The sequence below is a fragment of the Pongo abelii genome, chromosome 14 (assembly GCF_028885655.2).
Source record: "Pongo abelii isolate AG06213 chromosome 14, NHGRI_mPonAbe1-v2.0_pri, whole genome shotgun sequence".
NCBI classification, from domain to species: domain Eukaryota; kingdom Metazoa; phylum Chordata; class Mammalia; order Primates; family Hominidae; genus Pongo; species Pongo abelii.
In genome coordinates, this window is record NC_071999.2 from 42631647 (window position 1) to 42659258 (window position 27612).

The 27612-nt window shown below is 36.6% G+C and overlaps 1 protein-coding gene across 6 annotated transcripts in view; it reads right to left on the reverse strand.

Annotated features, from left to right (window-relative positions):
* Positions 1-27612, reverse strand: part of TRPC4 (transient receptor potential cation channel subfamily C member 4) — a 239561-nt gene that overhangs the window by 9081 nt on the left and 202868 nt on the right. For 3 of the 6 annotated variants that reach the window (XM_009248583.4, XM_009248584.4, XM_054528932.2), the window contains 3 exons: positions 17661-17974; positions 9350-9545; positions 5515-5724 (listed from right to left, as the gene is read on the reverse strand). In XM_009248583.4, the coding sequence (XP_009246858.1) occupies positions 5515-5724; positions 9350-9545; positions 17661-17974 (720 nt within the window). The remainder of the gene's footprint in view (positions 1-5514; positions 5725-9349; positions 9546-17660; positions 17975-27612) is intronic. The other 3 variants (XM_063714892.1, XM_063714891.1, XM_002824188.6) reach the window with 1 other exon arrangement.

The following is a 27612-nucleotide window of genomic DNA, read 5'->3' on the forward strand; positions in this document are numbered from 1 at the left end:
AGCATACATCTGCTTACTGTTTTTCATGAACATATTTTCTAAGCATATCAAAATAATTCACGTGAAATGCCTGAATGTTGTATCATCAAACCAAATATTCAGGAACTCACTCTTGAAATACGAAGAATATCAAGCAATTAATTTCTGTATATCCCCACTGGGGAAATAAAGTTTCATCAAAAGGCCCTGCCAACAAATCTTGCAGCAGTAATTTAGGAATCTGGAGACACTCAAGGATGAAAAGTGTCATATCTGTAAGATTTGTCATTAGGCCTACTAAGTGTCCTAAAGATTAGGGAGCAACACATTTTGACAAATTGCCACTATAAATGAAGTTTGAGAGGCATGTACTATGAGCATTTTTTCTTTAGTGATGATAGCTGTTGCTAATCTATTCACAGTTTCTAATTCATTTGCAGTGACTTAACTGGGTGTATTTCTGGGGCAGCTAGTCAGGCTCGAATATTCCACCTGTATCTCAGGGCTGAGTGATGCTCAGAGTGATCTTCCAGAGACCATCCTGCCTCCTGTTCTCACCATGTGCTTGAGAGAAAACCAAAAAGTGGAAAACATAAAACTTAGGAAGTTTAAAAACATTTTTTGTGATTTTATCAAAAGAACTAGTATTGTTTTTTGGCTCGGTATACTAACACATAAATGTAAACATTTCGTTTAGAAACCTAGTCTGTGGCATTAAATATGTTTCACATTAATTAAATGCTTTGGGGAAGTATTGTATTATAATAGCATCTTCGTACTTGAATTAAATGGATCAGGACTTTTTGAGCAACAGCATGAAGCCTGGCTTTGTTTTAGCTTAAAAAGCTCAGATCTACTATGTACTCACACGAATTAAAGATTAAAAAACTTCAAAAAAAATTGTGGTAGATACCAATGCTGTCTTGAATAGAAATGTCTAGTTAAAGTTGTAAACTGGAAATGCTTGTTAAAATGGAGACTCCTGACAATTCTTGTACGCTAAAATATTTGAGAACAAATGCTTTAATGATAAGAAGGGTATTTGCTGATAAAATGAGGTTAAACAAAACATTTGACAGGAAGCAATGTCAAAAACACAAGTTAAGAGTGTGTTTCTTATTTGGGTAGGCTGCCTTTTTCGTGGGATTTTTATAATAGCCCAGAGAGGAAGCATCTCTCAATAATGGGTTTGCTTTCTATCACAAATGTTGTGCTCAATAATACAGCATTTCTGCTTCATTTCTGCTTTCACCCATAAAGCAAGCAAGTGAAAGATTAATTTAGCTGGAACTCCCAATCACCCATTAAATGAAGTCCAGAGTTACAAAGAAATACGAGTTAATGAGTTTTCAGAGCTAGTTGTATCAGTATTACTGGGAAGCCATAAATAGCACGATAAGATCATCAATAATGGGCTTCTAGAGAGTGGCCAATGTAGCAACCCTGAAGAGTACTGGTTTCCCAGGCATTTCCTGGGAATGTGAATGGAATGAGCACCAGGGTGACGTTTACGCAAAGGCTGGGTGACGAGTGTCAGTAAGTGAACTACAAATGGGAAGGTTACAGAAAAATACTTCAAAGAATGAAGTCACTTCCAGTGTAGCTTTAATTTTCTACTTCAAAAATGCAGCATAAAGATAAGCAAGTTGAGGATAAGGGCAGAAGGTAAACCAGCCTGGTAAACAAGGGATTTGGGACACAGGAGTCTAAGAGGCAGCTGAAAACAATGATAGGATCTGCAAAGGCTGCTGAGAACAATCAAAAGACACAACAGAGAAGGTATTGCTGCATGTTCACCAGACTTCTCAGGGAAATAAGAGAGGGTGATGGAAAGCAATTTGAACTGGGAAACAATGGAAGACACAGCATTTTTCCCCTGCTCTGTCTCTAAGAGAGCATGAGACAATGGGCAAAGTAAACAGGTTCTCTTTTAAAAGAAATGGTTGAGCTAAATGATATCTAAGATCCCTTTGGGGTATAATGGTATATTCTAAGCCATGTGCTAGTTTCACAAAGTGACTGTCACTGTTCCTTAAATGTCACCTTTTAATTAATAGTTGTTTGTGTATCTCATTGTCTTTGTATGTCCACATAAATAAACTATCAGGAAGATTAACCAAGTTGAAATAAATTCACAGAAAAATTAATTACTTTTGATATTACTTCTCAGTTAACCCCTCTTTTAATAATATGACCATCTTAATTCATATCTCTTTTATCTTATACATTTATTTATTTATTTATTTATTTATTTATTTATTGAGACAGAGTCTCGCTCTGTCACCAGGCTGGAGTTCAGTGGTGCGATCTCGGCTCACTGCAACCTCTGCCTTCCGGGTTCAAGCGATTCTTCTTCCTCAGCCTCCTGAGTAGCTGGGACTACAGACACGCGCTACCACGCCTAGCTAATTTTTGTATTTTTTGTGGAGACGGGGTTTCACCATGTTGGCCAGGATGGTCTCTATCTCTTGACCCTGTGATCCACCCACCTAGGCCTCCCAAAGTGCTGGGATTACAGGTGTGAGCCGCTGCACACAGCCTTTCTTATACTTTTATAAGTAATAACTTCTTTACAAATTATACCTATCATTTATTTTCATATAAACAAAAAATGTATAAAGCTCAACTAAGAGTAGGCATCTGAAAACAATATGTCCTTTTCATTTTGGAAACACAGTATGGAGAAAAAGTAAATTTAGACAGCATCGATGTTGATTGGGCTGGTGCTTGCCCAAGGCTCTAGATTGGTGGAAAAGAGAAACATAACTCAGAATATTTTTTAGTTTGGCATAAATTCCCAAAGCATCCAAATAGCCATTGTTGAATGTTAGTAAAATATTAATGGTTAAAAAAAAAAGGAATGGTTTGAGATTCTGATTAGTTTCAAATTATCTTGCTGTGCATCAGCTTGGAGCAAAAAATTCAAACATAGAGATAGACACAGGAAAGAAATGTGTGGATTCCTTTTGAGACCAGTAATATATAGCAAATAAAACTGTTTAACTCTGAGAATGAATCACTACTTTAATAGAAAAGCCAATTGACTGAGAGCTCCTCTTTGCTTCTAAAAAATGATGGCAACACAATCCTACCCATGAGTCAACAGTGAGAGGATAGGAGGGAGGGTTGGAAGTCAAGTTTTTGGTCTGGTTCTCCATTCTTTTTGTTGGCAGTACAGATGGATCTCTTAAAACATCAGAGCAGGACCCTGTGTTTTGTTACAAGTTTCCTGTTATCTTAAAAACCAAGATTCTCTCTGCCATTGCCTAAAATTAAAATAAGAAATACATATTTTTTTTGGTGAGTAGGTATTTTTTTTTGGCCCAGAAGCTCTTTTTAAATCAAAATACTCTTATGAAAGGTAGTATATTATGACAGCATTAATCATCACTATCTTATCAGAGATCAATTAAAAAATGCTTATAAATTTAAGAATGAGATGGTATATAGGATAAGTATATTTGATCTGGAAAGGAGTAAGCTGAAGTCTGGCTTCCTCGAAATCTTGTCCTGTTTACCTCAAGGGAAGCATTAATTATTTCTTGCATTTTTCCCATAACCTCTTGCATGTGACTGTATTATAATGTTAAATATACTACATAACATATCTATTTTTATTTCTGTATTTCTCTCATTAAAATTGGTGCCCTCAAAGATGGAACCCATGCCTTCGTACCTCTTCCCACTCCTCAAATTCTAGTTCAGTTATGGCAAGGGGGACACATGCAGTAATTGCTTATTAAATCTAAGCTATTGGCTGGGCGCGGTGGCTCACACCTGTAATCCCAGCACTTTGGGAGGCTGAGGCGGGTGGATTACGAGGTCAGGAGATCGAGACCATCCTGGCTAACATGGTGAAACCCCGTCTCTACTAAAAATACAAAAAATTAGCCGGGTGTGGTGGCGGGCGCCTGTAGTCCCAGCTACTTGGGAGGCTGAGGCAGGAAAATGGTGTGAACGTGGAAGGCGGAGCTTGCAGAGTCGAGATCATGCCACTGCACTCCAGCCTGGGCAACTGAGTGAGACGCCGTCTCAAAAAAAACCCCAAAAAACTAAGCTATTACATTTATTCTAAAACTTTTAACACAAAAGTCAAATATCTGGAGTAAAATAATTTCACTCCCTTCTAAGGTCAGTGATAAAGTTAATAAATTAGTATGAGGATGGCAGGATAAGGCTTTGTCATAATCTGACTTTGATTTCTAAGATCAGATATGTTCCCAAACTGTAGTCCCCCAAATCTATGGGTAATAGTTTATGGGAAAGAATATAACTGCATCTCCTAATCACCTCTTTGTAACATTCACTTGCCAGTCAATTTCTCTTTGGAATTAGAGTTGTTACTGAGATGAGAGGAAAATCAATGCCACTGTCAGTAGGAGAAAGCTCCATTTGGTGCTGATGACAATGCCTGGTGGGCAATGAAGTTAAAGAGTGGGAAGGATCTCTTAGGGCATAGCAGTCACAAACCATGTAAAATAAAATTGAAAACAAATTAATTTTTTTATTTTTAATTAATCTCTAATATTACTTGGTAATCCTAATGTAACAACATTTAAAAATACTTCCAAAGCAATTTTACTGAGAAGATCCATGTGACTAATGAATATCAGTGTTAATTCCCAAAACATTACTATGAGAACTCTCAAAATTAGAACACGAAGTGAGGAAGGCGTGAAGAATGATTTGTCTTATGTCAATGGTATGGCTGGACCAAAAGCTTCACGTGATGTATCTTCTGCTGGAATTGCTTGAAACCTTGATTTCCAAAATGATGAAAGGGAAATACCATCTTCCAGTTCACCAGGAGCATGGCTCTGAGCAGTCCCCCCCCCCACCTTTCTCTCTCTGTCTTCTGTCTCTGTCTCTCTCTCTCTCTCTCTATATACACACACACACACACACACACACACACACACATATATATATATTTAGATGCCTAAATTCTTGGCATCTAATATGATAGGGAGTAGATGCAACATGTTGAGTAATTACACATATTCTGGAATCACAGTTGACAGTTGGCACAGCATATTTAAGTTATAATATTCAGTCAATCATTTAATTGAGAATTCTTATCAAGCATAAAATGCTTTGTACAGGAACCTATGTTAGGCATGAGGAATTTGAGGTCACCAAAACACATGCCCTGCCCTCATGGAGCATACGATCCAGAGGGGGAAACAGACAATGAGGAAGAAATGCCACAAATAACCTGCTGTCACATTCTGAAAAGACCTAGAAGTCAAGGTACTAAGACAGAGTATGCTAGTTCCCCAATCTTGACTAGCAGAACTCAAGAAGGGCTGCGTGAAGAGCGGGGCTTCTATTAAAATAGTAGTGACTGCCCTCGATGCAGGAAATTCCCTTGTGAAGAAATCTTAGTTAATCAGACACTGCCTTAGTCATGGGAGATGTGCTATAAATGTTCATGACATGCAATCGGTAAGAACAAAAAGGCTAAAGACCTGAACATGTACAATAAAGAATACAAATATATTCAAATACACAATTTAAAAAAAGAGTAATACTAACATGCTGTGTTCTTACCCCTATTGTTCCAAAACTTTCTGGCTTTCTTCTCATCTTTTTCTTGCACAAGTGTGTCCAGATCCATTTGATCAGGTACCAGAGAGACTTGGGGCTCGGGATGACATTGAAGGGAGTAGGCAGAGTACCTCCTTCTTCAAAATAACTCATCCAAAGTTTTGTTCGTGCAAATTTCCATTCTATATCTGCATGGTCCTGAACAGGAGAACATGACAACTGATGATAGGTTCCTTAATTAACAAGGTACCATAAATCTCACAGAGATCCTGTAACCTGACTTCAAGCGGCTCTTGGAAAATTAATTAAATTGCTTCTAAAACCACCACTGACTCCCAGAGATAGTCATCTAAACATTTCAGAGGGTGACTTAACCTGGGGTAGTCACAGCTCTCGTGTCACTTCTCATCCTTCCTTCTTCAGTGAAACAGACATCTAAAATAATTCCATGTTAAAAAGACTGCAGTAATTAGTTGTGACTTGAAGATTAGCCCGCATCTTCTGCACTGTAGGCTCACGTTAGTGCAGTTTCATTTGATTCAGGCCAGAAACAGACTTTCTGTCTTAAGCAAAGCCTTGTACTCCTGCTTAGATTAATGCTACCTCCACAGATGCTCATGGCTTAGCCTTCAGTGTTGCCAGGAAAAGTCGTATTGGATATGTTTTCATGTGAATATTATTGCCCACCTTCGGCCAATAGAGACAAACTCAGAAAGAAGTTCCTTTAACAAATGTAGAATTGGGCCTCTCTGACACACCATTGAATCTTGACCTAACTTTGTACAGATTTCACCAAAGAGGAGTATGGCCAGTGGTTGTCCACAATCCTGAGGCTATCCCTTTCATCATGTATTACTCACTCCACTTTATTAACCTCCTGAGGAAACTTTGGTACATTTGTGGCAATTAGATTTGGGGCAGCCAGTCTCTTCTTAATTTAGCCATAAATCTGATTTAAGCAGAAAATCTGAGAAGTAGGAGGTGGTAGAGACTGGGCACACATTCATTTTAAGAATTCAGAATATTTCATTGTAACCAGTTAATATCATAAACATGAACTCATATTTTAGAATAGGAGAATAATCTTCAACTATGCTTCATTTTGATATTCCTAAATTGCTGTGCTGATGAATAAGTTATACATACTTTTTTATTCTGTGCGACATGGGTTTAATCCAGATACTGGACAGACTGTGCTTTGAACAAGAATCGCCATACCTAGAAAATGCATGGCCTTATTGCTGCTAAGCAAATGTTTGGTAATACGGATTGATCCACATAAATGGGAACACAGAAGCTGCAGTTTCCCTCCCTTTTTCCCTCCTCTTCCTTTCCTTTCTTATTTCTCCCTCCTTTCCTTTCTCTTTCTTTCTAGACAAGTTTATAGGTTCTGGCTGATTATGCTGCATTGGTGAAGAAAATTGTATGTATTGTTTCCTGCAGGCATGGAGAATGGGACTCAGTAGATTTGGCTCAAGGAAATAAAAAGGCAATCACTTAGATAAAGCATTGGCTTGTGAATAGCTCCTTCTGATTCTCTGATTCTCAGGGAGTCAGAAATTATGTTATCTTATTGCAATCACTAAGCAAGTACTTTCTTTGTTCATGATTTAGGATTTTAACAGGGTCTATAACATAGTCTATGGTGCTTAGAAAATCTGGAGATAAAAAGTTCTAAGCTGGTGATGACTAGATCCACCTTCCACTACTCACCTTCTAACTCCTAGTCAACATTTGAAACTTGGCTTAAGAATCCTCTCTCCTTAGAAGCCTGTTCTGCCTCCCATCAGTCCTGGGCTGCCTCCTATCTCCAACCCTGGTCAAGGTCCCCTCTTCCATACTTTCATGACATCCTCAAATTTCTTTTCTCAATATTGAAATTATTTATTGCTTTTTTATGTCTACTATATCATTTTTTGTTGAAAACAGGGACTTTTTAATTCTTTGTATCCCTAAAATTAAGCATATTTATGGCATATAGTTGGTGCACAATAAATATTTAATCAATTAACAAATGAGTGAATGGAAAGCAGGCTTTAGTTGGGGCCTACATAAGTGCTTCTGCCTTTCAACAGTTAAATTTTCCTCCTTTTTCATGGTTTACTGATGGCTCTGAGTTACAGTTAACAAGAAAAAGAAAGAAAGAAAGAAAGAGGAAGGAAGGAAGGGAAGAAGGAAGGAAGGAAGAAAGGAAGAAAGAAAGAAAGAAAGAAAAAGAGAAAATTCTGCTATTCTGGGACAGGTGTAAGCAAAGGCTTGGCATGTTCGTGCCCCCAAGGAGGCTTTATGCATGGAGTCCTGGGAATCACACCTGTCTCAGGTTCTCAGTGCCTCTTTGGTTCTCCATAGTCTTAAGGTTTGGGCTAAATCGAAACAGAGAGTTGAAGATGATTCTTATCTCTGTAATGAAGTTACCTAGAAAAGCACACCTCACAAAGAAGCAATAAGAAAATGTCATAATATTCTTAAATAGTGTTTTCTCCTTGATGAAATTGGGACCTTTAATGTTTTAAAAGATCCAAATTGCTGGCAGCTTCCTTGTATCTAGCTTGATAATTAAAAGCCTTCTAATTTGTTGTTGTTGCTGACGTTCTGGAAAACAGAACCCACATTTTGGAAATATGTTGATTAGGAGAATATAGAACTTCTGACACAAAAATTTAGAGTCTATTATAAAAATTTCAGATCATAAGATGCTTAAATGAAATTCAGAGTATCCAGAAATTTGGGTATTAACCTCCAAATCCTAGGACCTACCTATTTCCAGAGGAATTATTTATGCATTTAGAATACTTTAGTCTGTGAATCGATAAATAAAAACCATCTATTCTCATGTTCTATTCAGTTTTTCATCAGTGATGAGTGTCTTATGAGAAAAATTTGCCTCCCTAAAGATGGCTGAAGTAAACTTCAGAGTTTTGCTTGACAAAAAAACAGTAATAACACTTCAGAGATTTAACCATAGATTCAAAGGTATAATGGAATGTAGTTATTTATGAAGAAAATGCGAAAACTATAATTATGCTTATAAAATGCTACTTGTCTAAGGTATAAATATGAAAGACTTAACTATATTTCATTCCACTAAGAGTTCTGTTTTGCTGCTATTGCTAGTGGTCATAGATGTATATCACTAGTATATAAGTTCAAGCAGATAAGTTCAACTTTGTCTTTCTTGTGCATTGCTGTATTTCTGGTGCCCAGAACAGCACTGGGCAACACAGTATGTACCCAGTAATTATGTATTGAATGAATAAATAAATAACTTATGCTAAGTTGTTTAGATTCCGGAGTTTCAAAAAAACATGTATTGTATTGTGCATTATCCTATAGAATTTAATATTACTTCTCTTAATACATTGCTTTCCCTGAGCTTTAAGAAATTGAAAATCCCGTGGCTTCTCCCCTTCCCAGACTCCTCTCTGGGTAATCTTTTGTATCTTCCCCTATAGAGATGACTTCGCTTATATGAGGGTGGTAGGTTAAATGGACCGACAGGAGGCAAAACCTATTGTACACGGCACAGAGATGAGCTGCTTATTTATCAGTCAGACCTCAGCTACTACTTCCTATAGCCAATGGCTGCCTGGCAAAATGGATTTGGTTTATCTTTGTAATCATGTGGAACATGACAAAATCAGATTAATTTATAGGTACATATAGTGTGCTACTGCTCAGAAATTTCATTAACCATTTATAATTCTTATCTGTCTCATCAATAGCTAATTATAGATTTTATTTACGATGATAAGAAGATGGAGTATAGCTAAGAACAACACATTCTAAAGGAAACATTGAATTAAAATAAAGCTGGTCAACTTACAGCAATCAGTTGGTAAGAATTATTCATCATAGCTATTAACATGTTGAGTAGAACAACCAGAGAGATGACATTGTATGTCCCAAACATGGTGGCACCAACAAACTCAGTAAATTCATGCTGTGCTTTGACATTGGTCACGTATAAATTGATGAGCCCAAATATTGACCAAAACAGGGACTGCAGTGTCTCAAATAACCTGTAATAAAGATAAAATGATACTAATAGCTGTATTAATGGAATCATTATACATAGGATATAACAATAAAGCTTGGCACGATTATATATATATTTTATATATATATATAATTAACTTAAACATTAATATCAACAGTAAAATAACCTTTTAGGACAATTATAAAATTAAACGATAAAAAGAGTGAAATAAAACTGTTTTCCTCAAGCTAGTAGAAATGGTGTACTTAAATTTCCCAAGAGTTTGAAAGCTAAATTTAGTTTCCTAGGGCAGAGAGAGGCAAATGTGGCATGGGTACTGAGTTAAGAATGGTTTTCACTTTCTAAAATGGTTGGGAAAAAAAATCAAAAGAGTGATATTTTGTGACATGAAAATTATGTAAAATTCACATCTCTATATCCATAAATAAAATTTTATTGAAGCATATCCATTCTCATTCATTTATGCATTTTCTATAGCTTCTTTTGTGCTACAATGGCAGAAGAAAGTAGTTATAGCAGAGAACATATGGCTCAGAAAACCTAAAATATTTACTATCTCCTCCTTTTCATAGAACATTTGTCAATCTCTGTCCTAGGGCACTAAGTCATCACTAATAAATGATAGATCCCAAATTTTAAGCTTTAAAAAGTCTGCTCTTTTACTGATTTTGCTTTGGTTGTAGGAGAATTGAGAACAAATTATTACAGATTTCTATGTTTACAACTGAAATTGGACATAACGCATCTTGTAAGATGGTAAAGTTTGATGGGTTTTTGTTTTTTTGGTATTTCAAGGAACATTTTATTTATTCTAGCCAATGAATGAACTCTGTCTATTTTATTGAAAATAATGTCCCTTTAACTTACTCCAAAAAATGAAATAAGCTGAGGAGTATCTGAACTCAAATGGAGAATTGTTTGTTTCAAAGGGACCATAATAATACATTAATATAGTGTAGTAAAACGATGATAGAGCTTTCATACTTCTTGGTAAATTGTTAAAATGAGACTATATTTAAATTACAAAAATAAAACAAAAACCTTCTTGTACCAGGCATGATGACTAAGGAGGTAGGATTTCTGTCTGTCAGGAGATTAGCATTGGATTGGAATGGTGTTGCAGAACCAAGTCAATAATGGCTTCTGGCAACTCCCAGCCCCAGTGGCATTGTCTCCTGTATGCCCTTTTATGGAAAGGTAGTCCTTGCGTAAGACTTTGGAGCTTCTCACCCAGTGCCTCCATGGATTAAGTCAATCATGGTCAAGTGACCCAAGGAGAGAAAATTCATATAAGGCCAGTGGCCTGTGGCATGCACTAAGGCAAAAATGATCAGAATTCCCCCTCTAGAGAAGTTTGCCTTAAAAATATCAAGATAATTGCCCAAAGTGGTTGAGATGACAGGGGTTATGATGTGGAGTCAGAGTCACTGGAATGACGGGATGCCAAAGGTTTGAGACAGCAGAAACTAAGAAGCAGAGAATTGAGGATGAATAAGCCAGGCAATAAGTAAACTCAGAATAAGGATGAAGTAGCTGACTCATTTTAATGCTGACACACAGAGTAACAATCCCATGGCCCAGCACTATGTCAACGCCAGCTCTTCCCAAAGCTGGGGCTTGCTCTAGGTTCTGCCCTTGCAAAGATAAACCCTTACTCAGAAGACTGAAGGGCTATAATTCTTTGCATGATTTTTTTTATAACAAAATGCCTGTTACTTGAAATAAGCCATGAATTCTGGTGCATATAACCAGGAGATTCTAACTAAATATGCCTAATTGGCATTCAGGATAGAAATTGCTTTTTTAAAAAGGTAAAAAATTTCATATTTTTAATTGAGCAACTAATTTTAAGATATAAAATTTAACTTTATTTTCTAGAGCTGTAAAATGATGGAACAACGGATTATTGCGAAGCAGAAAGGGCACTGATCTGATCTACTTTAGCCAGATGGTGATTCTTAAATGGAATGCTGTGCATTCTACGAGGAGGTGATCACATATTCTTAGAGGAAAACCCAGATGCCAGATTCCAACAATACTGGAGAGAATTCAATCTGACTCATTGGCCCTAGACAAAGGCCACTAAAGCTACTCTTTGAAAATTTCTCAGGAAAAAGTAAATTTGGCCCATGGCCATGAATTCTTTATTTTTAGTAACTTTAAAGACAACTTCTAAAATTAATCATAGTGTCCTTTGGATTTAATGTGAAAGAATTGTATTCTTTCTTTCCAAATAGTTTATGTTCTCACTGTGAGTATACACATAAAAATCAGATGGTTTTCCTGACATGAATAGCAATTTAAGGAAAGTTGTAAGTTAAATATTATAAGTTATACAATATATAGTGTAAAATGTTACCCCATAAACCCCATTACAGGTTCTTTTTCAAATAAAAACAATGATGCAGAATAAACAGCTTATTATTTTGAATAGTACACATTTGCTCCTGTCTAAATAGTAACTACCAATTTTAGGAAACATTAATAAACACTTTCACAAAATATTTATTGATGCTTAAAAAAATTTAAAGGGGAAATTCTAAATAAAGTGACATTTCATGATTACTTATAGATTATTTCTTTCTTTTATTTTCCTTTTTTCAGTGGAATAAGTCAGTGGTGAGATTTAAAGACTAGTTCCACTTAACTAAAATATATTTATTTCTCAGAGGAATTAAGACCCTTGCCTTAAAGTGTTTCTCAATGAATTGTTCAGATAATAGGTGGATTTTTAAAAAATCAGTCTAAGGTAACATTTCAAAGCCATTGCTTTCAGAAATGTTTTTGTCATTAGTAATTCCCAAATCTATTGAGACCAACATTGCCCATACATTGAAGGATCATTACTTAAAGCATCACATCTCAGAATGCCTTTATGTGACTAATATTTTTCTTGTTCTGTGGTAAGATATGAACTGAAAACTCTCCAAGATAACGCTACAATTGAATTAAGTGACATTTAGTACAAAACTTGGGTTGAAGACTAAATCCTAACAGTCTGTATGGGTGGACTTAGGTCCTGCCTTCCTAATGATAGCATTTTATCTCTTGCTTTGAATATATTGCTCAAAATATGCTTTATACAATTAGCTTGTTTCCCTGATTATATATTTACAGCCAGAAAAATTGAACGTGTAAAAAAGTAATGTATTCCACTGTTGAAGTTTTCCTCTATCCCATGGGACTAAAACAATGAGCAAACATAAATTAATAAAAAATTCATCTGAATATTTTATCTTTAGTTTATAAGCAAAAATGTAATATTAAAATAATATATGACTCCAACTGGCCAGTTACAACCATTAGGAATACAGCTCCAACAAATATAAAAGGGCTTTGCTTAATGAGACAATACCTGTCACAAAGCCTGTGCCCCTCTCTTCATAAGAAAGTACCTTACCGGGGGCTAATAGCTTAAAATTGCACATGGAATAGTTTCAACTACTAAATATTCTGTATCTTTTGGTAACACGTAGTTCTTCTCAGGGTAATGAGAAAATAACCTGGAAAGGAGCAGGAGGAAGTATCTATTCACTGGTGGGAAACTGCATGAAGATGCATAGAAGACACGGATCACAGCCTGACACTGGGCATTCAGTCAGGGAGAAGACCAGAAAAGGCCTCCTGGAAAAGGTATATCTGAGGTAAGATTTGGAAAAAAAATTGCCACATGGAAAGGCAGAATAAGGCCATTCTCGAATAAGAGAAGAAAATAACATATTTGGGGATTTATATTTATAATCCATCAGGAAATATTGAAGAGTAAAGTGTTACTGGGGGATTGAAAGATGAGACAAGAAAAGGAAGTGATACAGAGGACGTTCATCTCTTTCAAATAGCATGTTGAAATGTAATCCCTGATGTTGAAAGTGGGGCTTAGAGGGATGTGTTTGAGTGATGAGGGTGGATTGTGGGTTGCTCACAAAAGGCTTAGTGTCATCCTAGGAGCAATTAGTGAGTTCTCACACTATCAGTTCTCACAAGAGCTGATTGTTGAAAAGACCCCTGCACCTCCCTCCCTCGCTTCCTTCCTCTTTCCCCCTGTGATGCCTGCTTCCCTTCACCCTTTTGCCATGAATGGAAGCTTCCTGAGGCTCTCACCAGAAGCAGATGTTGATGCTGTGCTTCTTATAGAGTGTGCAGAACCATGAACCAGATAAACCTCTTTTCTTTATAAATTACCTAGTCTCAGATATTTCTTCATTGCAACAAAAATGGACTAAGACAGGAGGCAGGGGACAGGCAGATCAATGAATGATCTAAAATGTCAAGCTAAAGAATGTGGCAGTATCCTGTAAGAAATGGGAAACCATTTTGGCACTTTAAACAGGGTAGCCTCAGATATTAGTTTAGAAATACAATTCAGGAAGCAAGATGGAAGACATATGAAACAAGGCAGAGACCAGGGGCAGGGGTACTTAGATTTGGGCATCAGTGGAGAGCAAGGGGAAGACAGTGCCAAGATAATAAGAGCAGGAACAGACATTTATTGACCGACTACACGTGGAAGGGATGAGAAGAAGGTAGGATCTAGAATAAGATAAATGTTTTTGATGTAAGTTTCTGGGTGGATTGTGGTGATGTTGACTAAGAAAAGGAATTAAGCAGGAGGAAGAATATGTTTTAGAGAGACTCTGATAAATTCTCTTTGATTGAATTTAAGTCTTCAGGAGGCATGTAGAGCGAGGTGTCCACTAGACAGCTGAATATATTGTGCAACCAGAGGATAGAAATTGGTGCTAGTAATATAAATATGGAAGTCATGTCTTAGACATATAGAGCCAATTCCAAAAGTGTAGATGAGTTTTCATAGGGGTACTGTTAAAAGGGTCTCAGGTTAGCATGCTAAGACATACCACTATTTAAAAGCAGTAATGAAAATAAAAAATTATCAGAGTGAAGTTAAGGTTAGGATTACAGTAAGGTGAGAAAGGCTAGAGAAGTAAGATTTGAAGTGAAAAAGGTAATAATATAGAAGTTAAAAGGGGCAAGATTTCCAAAAATGGAAGTGTTAAACAGGGTCAAATGAAGCAGACACATTAAGTAAAACGTGAGCAGATAAATGTCCATAGTTAATGGTGATAAGAAGGCTCTAGATGATAATTTTTAGAGCAGTTTTAGTGGAATGATGGAAGCAGAAGCCAAATTATAACTGGATGAAGTCTGAGTGAGAGGTGAGAAAATAAGATATCTTGTATAGGCTTCTTTTAGGGTTACTTGGATGAAAGCAATGAAACAGGAGTGGTAGCTAATGGGAAATATTGGGTTCAAAATTTCGACAAAGTTTGAACCTGAGTGGAAGGAATAATAGAGACGAAACCTTATGAGAGATATGTGAGAGATAATCCTCTACTGTTGCCAATCATGATGATAATGAGAGTAGCTACCATTTTTGATGACATTCTATGACATGCATTGTGTTAGGTACTTTATATGAATTAGTATATTTTTAACCCTCACATAGAATAAGGTCTCAGAAATAGTGGGTAGTAAAAAAGAGCCTGAATTTATGAAACGTACAGAATTACAAAAAGAAAATTAAAGACCAAAGAAAGCACAGAAGTAAGATGTAGAGCAGGGGCCCCAAGGGTATCACTATATACCCTGTGACAACGACTGATGTCTGTTTTGCTTAAACAGAGTCATCAAGGGACAGGTGACTTATGCCTGGGACCTCCTGCTTCCTAATGCTAAGGGCTATTGATATATACTTTAGTTTTTCAATATCTTGAAGCAAAAAATAATTTGTGGCTTGCAGATTTATATTATATTATTTAGAAAAAATAATTCAAGTGCAATAACTGATTTATTTGGGTTGAATGATATAGACCTATAGTATTTAAGATATGTAATTATATGTTGCTTTTCATGACAATAGAGGAAATCATTGGTAGAGACAAACGAAAGTAATACATAATCCCAATAATCCAGTATATTTGATTTTGGAATAAAATTTATATTAAGCATCTTACATCACGCTTGTCTGGCCATAATCTCCTTTGATTTATGTTATAATTAGTTTGTAACATGTTATTACTTACAAAGAAACCAATACAGGGACAAAGAAATTCCTAGGAATTTTAGGGGATCATAAATCATGACAGTGTTAGGTATAACCTATTGATTGTGGAGGAATCAGATAGGTGAGAAGGGTTGGGTCTGGGAACCAGAGCTTTTCCCTGAAATAAAGAGGACCTGGGAGTTAACACAGTTTTAAATGCTATGTGGAAGTTCTTTCTGGAAGGCAAAGGAGGAAGTCAGAAGGATATGACAACAGGAACAGATGGGGTGGTCTTGGCAAGCAGTTTGCACCAGGTTATGCAGCATAAAGTAAGAAGAAAGTTGTGAAAGAGCATTCACAAGGGTTCTCCATGAGAAATCCAGGAGACCAGCCGGCAGACAGACAAAGATTGTTAGAGCAGAACTCTCATTTATGAAGGAAGAGGTTGGTGGGATCTGACCATTGTAAATCTCTAATCCAAGTTTCCCCGGCCACGTTGCAAGTCAAGAACCACAAATAAGATGGGAGCCGGAGGATAGGGCGTGGTCGGGGGAGGAAGAGAAGTTCAGATATCAAAATTGAGATGCCATCCTAGGCCATGCTAGTTATGAGGATGTTTTTGCAGGGGATTTCATTGAATTCCTCCTGCCCAGGGTCAGAAGAGAGCAGTAGGAAGATGTCAAGACTGAGTGAACCAGTCAGGCCAAGAAACTGCTGCTTAGGAATACAGGATCAAGAAGGAGCTGGAAGGCTGGCGAAGTGGCTCATGCCTGTAATCCCCACACTTTGGGAGGCCGTGGTGGGTAGATCCCTTGAGGTTAGGAGTTCAAGACTCAGCCTGGCTAACATGGTGAAACCCTATCTCTACTAAAAATACAAAAATTAGCTGGGCGTGGTGGTGGGTGCCTGTATGCCCCAGCTACTCGGGGGGCTGAAGCAGGAGGATCACTTGAACCCTGGAGGCAGAGATTGCAGTGAGCCGAGATCACACCACTGTACTCCAGCCTGGGCAACTGAGCAAAACTCTGCCTTAAAAAAAAAATTGTGTTTTCTTTAAGATCCATGGTTGTATCAAATCTATTTCTGAAAAAAATGAGGTATCAATGGCTGACATTTAAAAATTATGTGCAAATAAAAAGATGATGAATAATTAAAATGAAGTTTTAAATATTGGGGCTAAGATAAAACAGATGTAGAATTAAACCAACAGGAGCATTTTAGCTGTAAGTGATTTTGTTCAAGTGATATTATTGAATTTTTGGTACTTGAGAAATTACTATCCTCTCTTATAGTATACACGATTCTATGACGGCTCATGAATAAGGTATGACTTTTAAAGTCACCTACAAAATGACTGTGTATTCAAACGTGGTTACTGTATGCAGGAAAATCACTTCACTTATTAATTCACCTACTAGTTAACCGTCTGTTTGTCACAGTGGGAAGGAAATGGGACAGATATATAGAGGAATAACCTATGAGAGCTGTGTGACCATCAAACACAGTGCCCATGAAGCTGTGTGCTGTTAGCAAAGCCCGTTATGAGAATAACTGAGAGACTTGACAATAGACACTGTCTATTGCTCATCCAGCCATAAGGGCACAGAGAGTTTTGTGTGCATGGCAGTAATGGCTAGATTAGTCTTAGATTTCCATTTGCACTATTTTTAGATGCTTAAGTTTTTGTGTAGGAAACTAGAGAATGAAAGAGATACATAAATGGACTTTAGTACCTGGAAAACACATGAGGAAATATTGAAACCTACTTGAATTTTCCAATATGAGTGGTTTTACACATGTTCTATCTTTTAATATACTTGTAAGCTTTCATAGTATATAGGTTACCTTTTTAAATTCTACATCTAAAAAAATAGTATCTATTGCTTTCTTTCGCATGAAGTCATTTAGAAGAAAAGATTATTTTACTGAAATTTGAAATAAATGTGCCCGGTATTCTTTTTCCCGTCAGAAGTTTTCATTTCTATTCAAAGCCCTGTTAATTCTGTTTTCTGCATTAAGCATAATTTTAATTCCCCATTTTCTTTACAACCATTTGTTATAGGTTTTTCAAGTTTGCGATGCGGTGCACTCTAAATGCTGTACAATATTACCAGTAGAAATGTCTATTAGACTTACGTTGAAAATGCATTATTCTGCTTTTCACATCTTATGCCTTTGCAGGTTAACCCTTTCGTTTCTTCATAATAGAAGTACAATTGATTTAGGCCATTTGCAAATGCTAGCAACACAAGGCAGTATATGAATAGAAACTTCAAAATGTCCAGGAGCATTCTTCCCAGAGATATTTGCAGAGGTCCCAGGTGAGAATTTGCAGTAAACAATGAGATCAGACGCAGAGAACTGAAGATGTTTGCAATAGCAAATAAAGCCTCTGCCACCAGAGTGGGATGCCACATGTCCCATGATTCTCGTGGATTAAGGGCACTGTACTGGAGAAAACAGAGAAACAAAGGGAAAGTAAAACAAACACACGCATATAAATAGATCAAGATCAGACCAGAAGGAAACGATTAAATTTTGAACAAAATAATTGATGACTTTGTTTTTGATTTTTGAACACACTTGCCAATTCTAGAGGAACACATGTAGGATACAAATTACATATAAATGAGTAGAAGTAGTGGTCTGTTGCTATGGAAACAGAAGTGACCAATATGGGCAAAGACCATCAGTGCTTCCTCTCTGCTATGTCCTAAATGTAAATACAACCTAACTTACAAATCGTCCCGGCAGTCGCTGAATTGCTAATTTTTTACATTTAATATGTAGGAAATATAACATTTATCTGAATGTTCCTTAAGTAGGTAAAATATGTGATTTGAGAAAAAAATTGCTACTGTAAACTTTGACCAGCAATTATTTAAAAAGTAAGCAGGTTAATTAAAATGTCAGATTTGAATTATCCTGCTATTAAAACATATAAAAAGCAAAATAAAATTTAACTGTGTACTATCTAGGTAAATTTGTATCCCTTTTAAAAAAGGGTCAAGGCCTGGCGCGGTGGCTCATGCCTGTAATCCCAGCACTTTGGGAGGCCGAAGCGGGAGAATTACCTGAGGTCAGGAGTTTGCGACCAGCCTGACCAATATGGAGAAACCCCATCTCTACTAAAAATACAAAAAATAGCCAGGTGGGGTGGCGGGCACCTGTAATCCCAGCTATTAGGGAGGCTGAGGCAGGAGAATCGCTTGAACTCGGGAGACTGAGGTTGTGGTGAGCTGAGATCACGCCATTGCACTCCATCCTGGGCAATAAGAGTGAAACTCCGTCTCAAAAAAAAAAAAAAGAAAAAAAAAGGGTCAAATATGCTCTTTGAAATATTGCAGTATGAAAATCTGTAATTAAATCTCTATTAGAACTGAACAATAAATTGAATTATTTGGTTCATACACATCACTGAAAAATATATCTGGACAACCAAGATTTTTTTCCAATGAAAAGAAAGTTAGTGCTACTCTGTCAGAGTCCCATAGAATGTTTTTTATTCTTTGTATAGCACATTTTACATCAAAGACCTTTACAAATGTGAATCAATTAATTCTTGAAACTAATAGATAGTATTTTTTAATCTCTCTGGGGAGAAAATGTATTATAGGCTCCTGATCTTATTCAACACTCAGACTCTTGCTTGACTGGCAGTGTAAAACAATCAAGTTTGAACTAGAAGAAAATTATTTTCTATTTTCAAATCTTGATAAATGTTCTTGAACATTCCCACACATAGCTTCTGCATAAAATAGCTAATTACTGAAGACGTAAAAAAAAAGTTAAGATGTTTTTCCCTTTCATCATGACAAGTGTCAGAGTGAAACTTGGATACTAAACATTACCTAATTCTCTGCTCTTAGTCTCGCTATGTATGATGCCACCTTTTCCTTCAAAGACCAAGATCACATTGTCCTTTCTTTCCTCACTTCTCTCTTAAAAGACACACATATTTAAGTCCGTAAATATTGATAGCTGTCCCCCTATAATTGATAGCTAATTCTATCAGCTATACAATTAGCTCATAAATATTTATAGTTGAGAAATATCCTCCTATGTTGATAGCTAATTAAATTTCTCTTCATTTAACCTAATATAGCTCAGGACTATATTTTAAAATATACAAAAATGAAACAAGAAGTATTCTTAATAATGCAATCATTTTCTTGAACTTCTTAGAGCATTTAACACAATGCCCTGAATATCGTGGGTGCTCGAGAAATATTCTCTCCTGTCAAGTATTCATAGTCCAGTGAGGCAGACAGGCACAACTAATTATAATAAAAACGCTCTAAGAGATTAACACAAAGTGCGGTGGGAATAGGGAAGAGGAAGTGATTAATTCTGTCTGGGGCTTTTGAGGCTAGGAATGGTTAGAGATGATGTGTTGTCAAAGCTTTAAAAGTCCTTCAAATCTAGGAAAGATGCTATGCATTGCTTTAGGTTTAACATCCAGGTCAGCTGGATGTGGATCCATCATCACATTATGACTGGGTCAAGCTCTATTATGGACCTACTCTGAAAAGAGCCCTTCTTGGTAAATTATCTCAGCTGAGACTAAAAAAAAAAAAAAAAAAAATCGTTAAGAGGAAGGTTTTCCATTTTTACAGATTCTGCCCCAGTGTGATTATTTAAGTTGATTTCAGAGTCTAGCACTTCTAGTCATGGCCAGGAAAAAATGCTGCATGAATATATTCACTTTATGCAAGGTCAAGGCTTTAGGCAAAACATTGCTGGCATCTGGGTTAAAGGATGTTTGAATGGCAAATAACCACTGGAAGTTAAAGATGGAGACCTCCTGAGAAACTTAGGATCATCTTCCCAGAAGCTATGTGCTTACACTCTCAGAATAATAAACCTAGGGACCTTTGCCTCCCCAGAGACAATTTATTTGCTTTAGAAAGTTGAAGTCTTTCTCTTTTCTTCTCCAGGGGAAAGACTGGCAGCTGGCTCAGCTGCACGGTATGAGTTCTGAGACACATATTTTCCAAGCTCCTCTCCTGTGATACAAACCCTTGTATACACAGGGTACATCTGGCTATTAGGTCCCCGACTGGGGACTGGGGTGTGGGGAACCAGTGCTAAGTTTGCTATGTAAGTAAATAATTTATCTGTTCTCTGATCCAAAAAACCTCATTTCCTGTCACTGATTAAGAGACATAAATATGAAGTAATTATCTCTTGATTTTATTCTTCTTAAATTCTGCTTTTTGAAATTTTTATCCCATCCTTCACATAGACATTTTCTTAAGTTTTTAACTATAGTCATCATTTAACAAAGTGATTTTTATAATTACAAATTGTAATATTCTTTGAATTTGTAGCGAATAATTGTAATTCTTCAATCAGTCAATAGATTTTCCACACCTATTCTTAGGAATTAAAATATTAATTTGAATTTTAAAAAATTTCTTTGGCTCTGCTATTTAAGAGCAATTTATAAAATCTACCTTCACTTTTCATCTTTGCGTATTTGTCTTTGAGTGGCCTCTTCTCAGTCTCCTTGGGAAGGTCCTCAATCTCACCTGCCCCTTAAAAGTTGAGTTCACTTTTCAAGCCTCCTCTCTTCTCATTCTACCCATTCTCCCTGGATGTTTTTCAGGATTTTAACTCTCAATGATTATTCTCAAGTATACATCTCCAGCTGAGACTTCTCACCTAACAGCCCTATTCTGCATTGTACTGTCTGGTTGACTTTTCCACTTGGATATCTCACAGGCATCTCAAACTCACAGATCGAAAGTGTAACTCACCACCTTTGCATCCTCAAACTCTTTCTCCATTTACCCCTTCTGATCTTATGAATGACAACAGGTCACCAAGTCAGAATTTGAGGTTCCTCCTAGAATCTTTTTGTCTAAAATCCCAGCATCTAAACCCGAATCTTATGTAGGTTGCTTCCTTCTCTTCATCAGTACCCTCACAGTTTTAAAATAGTACTTCTTATTTCTCAGACATAACTGCAGCACCTTCCTCACTGCTCTCCCTGCCTTAAGTCTTATGTCCTCTATCATCTATGTATCTCCTCAAGGATCTTGTTTTTTGAGACGTAGTCTTGCTCTGTCGCCCAGGCTGGAGTGCAGTGCCACAATCTCGGCTCACTGCAACCTCCGTCTCTTGGGTTCAAGCACTTCTCCTACCTCAGCCTCCTGAGTAGCTGGGATTACAGGCGCCCACCACCATGCCCAGCTAATTTTTACATTTTTAGTAGAGACGGGGTTTCACCACAATTGGCCAGGCTGGTCTTGAACTCCTGACCTCAGGTGATCTGCCCGCCTGGGCCTCACAAAGTGCTGGGATTCAGGCATTAGCCATGGCACCCAGCCCTCCTCCAGAATCTTTTAAATAACCCAACCAGCCCATGTCACATATTATTTAATGTTCTTCAATCACAACATTGTCCTTGAGATGAGCTTCTGATTTTTCAACATGCTACATAAAGCCTCTGTGTTCTGACTTCTTTTAAAGATTTAACTGCCATTTGGTCCTAATTAGACACCTAATGTTTTGGCTCAAACTTTCACTACTGGTAATTCCTCAAATTAGTCACACATTCTTACCAAAATGCTTTTCCATGAACATTGTACCATTTTTCTAGGATGAATTTAAATTCCAATTATTTTGTTATTCATTCATCAAGTATACATGAGTGTGCCTGCTCTGTGTCAGGCACTATCTTCGGGGTTCATGGTAGTGATCAAGGAAGATGCCATACGGGTTTACAACATGGTGAAGTCATACATTAATCAATCCATGCTAATCCTTTACTCCGACTGCAGATGCATGGACACTAGGATCCTGCTGATCAGAGCTGACAGCTCCGTGTTGTAAAGTAATCCTTTAGAAAGAAATCAAGAACTATTTTAAACACACATAGGTTTTCTAGGATCATTAATTCCTGTATTCCTCCTTCTCTCAATTATTTGTTTTCAGTCTGTATGTACCCTAGTTCGGTTTTGCCCCAAGCCTTTATTTCTATTCAGATTCCTTTGAAAGAGAATTGCTTACTTCTCAGACCTATATAATAGAGAGGTACTTTTGGATTACTTGTCAGATTCTTATGCAGGGAGCTTTGTCTAAGGCATTTTTAGGTGCTGAACATCTAGTAGAGTGCTTTATATATGATAGGAACTCAAAAAGCACTCTGGGGAGAAGAATTACAGACATATTCAAAAACAAAGTGGTTAGAGAGTATGGATCATTTTTATAAATGTATCTTGACACAGATGTAACACAGAGGATTTGGGAACAGTGAGACGAGTATGAAAGGATGAGATGAGTTGGAGCCAAGTCATGAAGAGTTTAGCACGAGTGTTAAGAGAGAAAGATGAACTGAATCATAATATTGGATCAGAAGTTTATTGAATGTAGGAAAATATGTTAGGTTATCTTGATATCTTCTATAGTCTCTGATGCATGCTTGTGAATGTCAAGTAATAAATAGAAATGAGTAAAAATTAAATTAATATGAAATAAAAATATTGGTCAGGGAGATTAAATAAGAAACATATATTGGTTTTAATGTGTGCTTTACATGGTGAAGTCTTTTCCCTTTCTAGAAATTTATCAGATAATTAAGTAGTGAAAGACCAAAAAGACCAGTGTTTATACTGGCATATTATTTTCTCTTCAAGTACATAATTCTGATTAAACAACTAAGATTCAAATCTTTATAGCTTTCTTCCATAAAACTAAAGAATATCTTAGACAATCCCACACTTTGGGGAGTAGACTAAAGTTACATCATTTATAAAATAGAAAAAACACTTGCCCCTTTTCTAGTTAATAAGAGATGGGATCTATGAGACATGCAGTTAGAACTATTTAGAAGAATGGTGCTATAAAGAAAAGCCACAGTGATGGTTAAAACAAATCTTCTTATTAATAAAAATTTTGATTTTTGAAAATATTATTTAAATTACACAGTGATAAAGGTATTAAAATCGAATCATTTCTGCCAAACTTGAAGATAAATATGAGAAGCGTTACATACAGAAAAGGGGCTGGATAATATCTAGAAATAAACCAGCCCTAATGAAACTGAAGTAACATTTTATAATTGTGGTCCCCAGGCATCAACAAGCTCCAAATTAACTAATACTTCATACACAGTGAAAAGAGAAAATGATTGACATACTTTCCTCCAGAGGATTAGGAGCAATTTTTAAAAAATTTATAACCCATGAGGTTTAAATGCTAATAAATCAAGATATTCAAGAAAACACCACAAAACTTTGCATGTAAAATGGATAATATTGAAGTCATACATATTTTTATGCTCTGTCTTTGCACGTTATAATACTGTTGCATTGTATATAAAAATTGAGAGCAAATACTGCGTTTTTATATTAGGTTCTATTCTATGGCATTAAATGTTTATTGATTTAGTCTTCAGAAACATTCTATTATGTTTGATTGTTATTATTGTTTTACAGCAGAGAAATTTGAGGCACAGATTCAGTAACTTGCTCCAAATCACATAGGTAGGAAGTGATGTAAGTGGTAGTCACGGCAATTCCACGGCCTTGGTTAGAAGGGCTGTTTTGTGTGCATTTTAAAGAAAGATCTTTCTTGCAAGTAGATGGATTGCAAAAGTGTGAATGTCATGAACTGAATTGCATCTCCCCAGATTGAGCCCCCCAGTGTGGTGGTATTTGGAGATGGTATTTTTGGGAGGTAATTAGGTTTAGATGAGGTCATGAGGGTGGGCTTTCATGATGAGATTAGTGTCCTTATAAGGAGACACACCAAAGTTTGCATTGTCTCCCAACCTCTTACGCCCCACCTCCACCAGGTGAATGTGACCAACCTTCTATAAGTCAGTGAGAGAGACCTCACCAGAAACCAACCACGCTGGAACCTTGATCTCAGGCTTCCAGTCTCTGTAATTGCAAGAAATAAATTTCTGTTGTTTAAGCCACCCAATCTATGGTATTCTATTGTGACAAGCCGAGGTGACTAATACAATGGAGAAATTAAACAAGGCTGGCCCCTAAGACAGATGTTTCTAAAAGGTTCTCTTTCTGAAAAGAACAATTATAACAAGATTTTCTTTTTTTGTAGGATGATACAGTTTTTTTTGGTCCAGTTCCATGACTTAACCAAAAGGACCTATGAATGGACTTTGTTCCTGTTCAGGAATCCTCAGATAGGAGGTAGAACCTATACAATCCCAGCAGAGGTCCTAGTCATAACACTGGTAATCCCGTCTGAAGCAAAAGAGGTGAATCTATTATTTACTAAGGAGAATTATTAGTATGATTTAATCTACCTCATATTTCATAATTACTAAATCACATATCTTCCAGATCTTACTACCTAAATTTGTTCAAGTCCAATCTTCTATCATCTTCTCCTGTGTTCACTGCTCTATTTCAGGCAATCATCATCATTTGAACCATTCCCCACATAAATGTCCTAAATGGATCCTTATAATTTATAGGGTAAAATTCAAGCCCGATAGCAAGATGTGGAAAGTCCTTCTCACCGTCTCCCTGCCCACGTTTTTAGGATCATCCAAAATAGATATTGAACTCTGCTTGTTAAACACTCTGATTTTTGCATATTGTGCCTTTTCTGTCTTGAATGCTCATGCATGTTCATGATCATGATAGATATCCACTTGTACTGTCCTCTGTATAATTCCAGGTCATTACAGAAAAGTTCAGTTCCTTCTGTCATGTTACAGTAGCCCCTCTTATAGACCTTACTGCATTGTAAGATCCTTGTTTACATGCATTTGTCTTTCATCTACCTGACTGTGATCCACTTGAAGGCAAGAGCTACCTCTTGGGCAGATTCGCATTTTCAGCAACCAGATCAAAAGCTGTTTCTTAGTGTGCTCCAATAAATGCTTATTGATTTAATTAGCTTCTTGATTCACATAATAGCTGTTTGCTTTATCTACAACAGACTCTATTTTTCATGCAAATAACCTACCTGTTCTTAAAATAATAATTTATAAGTTATTACAAATTAGCCTGAAAAAAATTGAATGATAGAAAAAATGTAAGGTAAGGAAGGACAAATCAGAAAGTCAGAGTGACATCACAGGCTCCCACAGTAAGTACTCTTTTGATTATTATCATCATCTTACAGGTAATAAAATTGAGACCTACATTCAATAACTTGCCCCATACCATACAGATTGAACATGGTGAAGGCAAGTGTGGACCTAGAGCTCAAACTCTTTTTAAACTAAAATAAAGCAAATGAGGAGACACATTAAGGATCTTACAAAAGGAAAGTCTAGTGGACTCATAGTATATGAGGAAGAAAGCAAAGACAAAAGTAAAAAAAAAAAAAAAAAGAAAAAACTAATTTAGCGTGCTTATTCTGTAATAGGCACTTTAAACACATCGACTCATTTACTTCTCATGCCAACAGCATAAGGTAGAAATTATTATTTTTCTTATTTTATGGATGAGACAAATAGAGGTGAAGAAACAGGCTCAAGGTCACCCACCTAGTAAGTGATGGAGGAAAGGAGCACAAAAACTGTGACTCCACAGTGCATGCCAATGAATACATGAACCCAAATCAAAAACATGCATTGTGCTAAATGCAAATCCTTCAGAAAGGACATGTCGTAATTTATATTTCCAATTATAGCTGAACTCCTATGACCATATATTAACAAACTATGTATTTTTTGAAGACTTAACATTCCTTAGGTCGTCTTCATCTGCAGTAATTACTGTGCACTGCTCCACATCCCGTTTCTCCCTCTGCCCCCTCCTTTTCATCACTGGGGGTGAGTGAGTTTAATTCTAAACATAAAGAACAATGTTTAGATTTTAATGGTAAAATAGATTTTGCCAGTGTAGAATTTACAACTTTTTAACTAAATTAAAATCCCACATCTAAAAGTCTTGAGGCAAAACATCTACAAATATCCATTAATCTATGTAAGCATACTCACTACATACCAGAGTTCTTATATATGAAAAAATACATGTACTATACATAAACATCACACAAATGTAATAAATACAAACATGATATAGCTTAGTTTAAATATTGTCTAAATAAATGTATAACAGCAGTTTCTTTTGGACTCAATCTCACACTTCTCTGAGCTGTAGAACAGGTCTATACAATGCAATGTTCTTCACAGTGTCTTCCTTAGATCAACTGTATCAGTATCAACTGGGAGTTTGTTAGAAATGCAAATTTGGACTTTGTCGTAGTACATGTAACTTAAATCTGATGACGAAGAAAATGAACCTGAGTTTTAGCAAGCCCTCCTTATGATTCTTATCCACCTAGAAATTTGACAAGAACTGCTATTGTGATATAATCCCAGAATTTCATGACAGCACAAAACCACAAAAAACTACATATGTTACTTTTAGAAGTAGGTCTAAACAATCTTATGTATACATCCAAGGATCATGACAGAAGAAGGGGACTGGAGAGTTAGGCGCTTAATCACAGACTGCCTGCCTCTTACAGAGATGCATAATCTCCTTTGGTTAAAAGAGTACCTTCTGCTGTCTTAAACTTTTCAAGGTCATTAACCTCAATGCATTAATAAAATTACCAAATTATGTTTTCATTTTAAAATATACTTGCTTTCCATAAAATTGATAGAAATTGCTTTCCCATAGTATTTCGGTGAGCACTGGTAGCATGTTAATGGAAAACTGTGGCCTTTCCAACTTCAGACAATTTTTTTTTATTATTTTACTTTAAGTTCTAGGGTACATGTGCACAATGTGCAGGTTTGTTACATAGATATACATGTGCCATGTTGGTGTGCTGCACCTGTTAACTTGTCATTTACATTAGGTATATCTCCTAATGCTATCCTTCCTCCCTCTCCCAACCCCATGATAGGCCCCGGCGTGTGATGTTCCCCACCCTGTGTCCACGTGTTCTCATTGTTCAATTCCCACCTATGAGTGAGAACACGTGGTGTTTGGTTTTCTGTCCTTGCGATAGTTTGCTCAGAATGATGGTTTCCAGCTTCATCCATGTCCCTACAAAGGACATGAACTCATCTTTTTTTATGGCTGCATCCAACTTCAGACAGTTTTGATTCTGTCATACCTGAAGGTTTCCCGCAGAAGCATAAGGCATT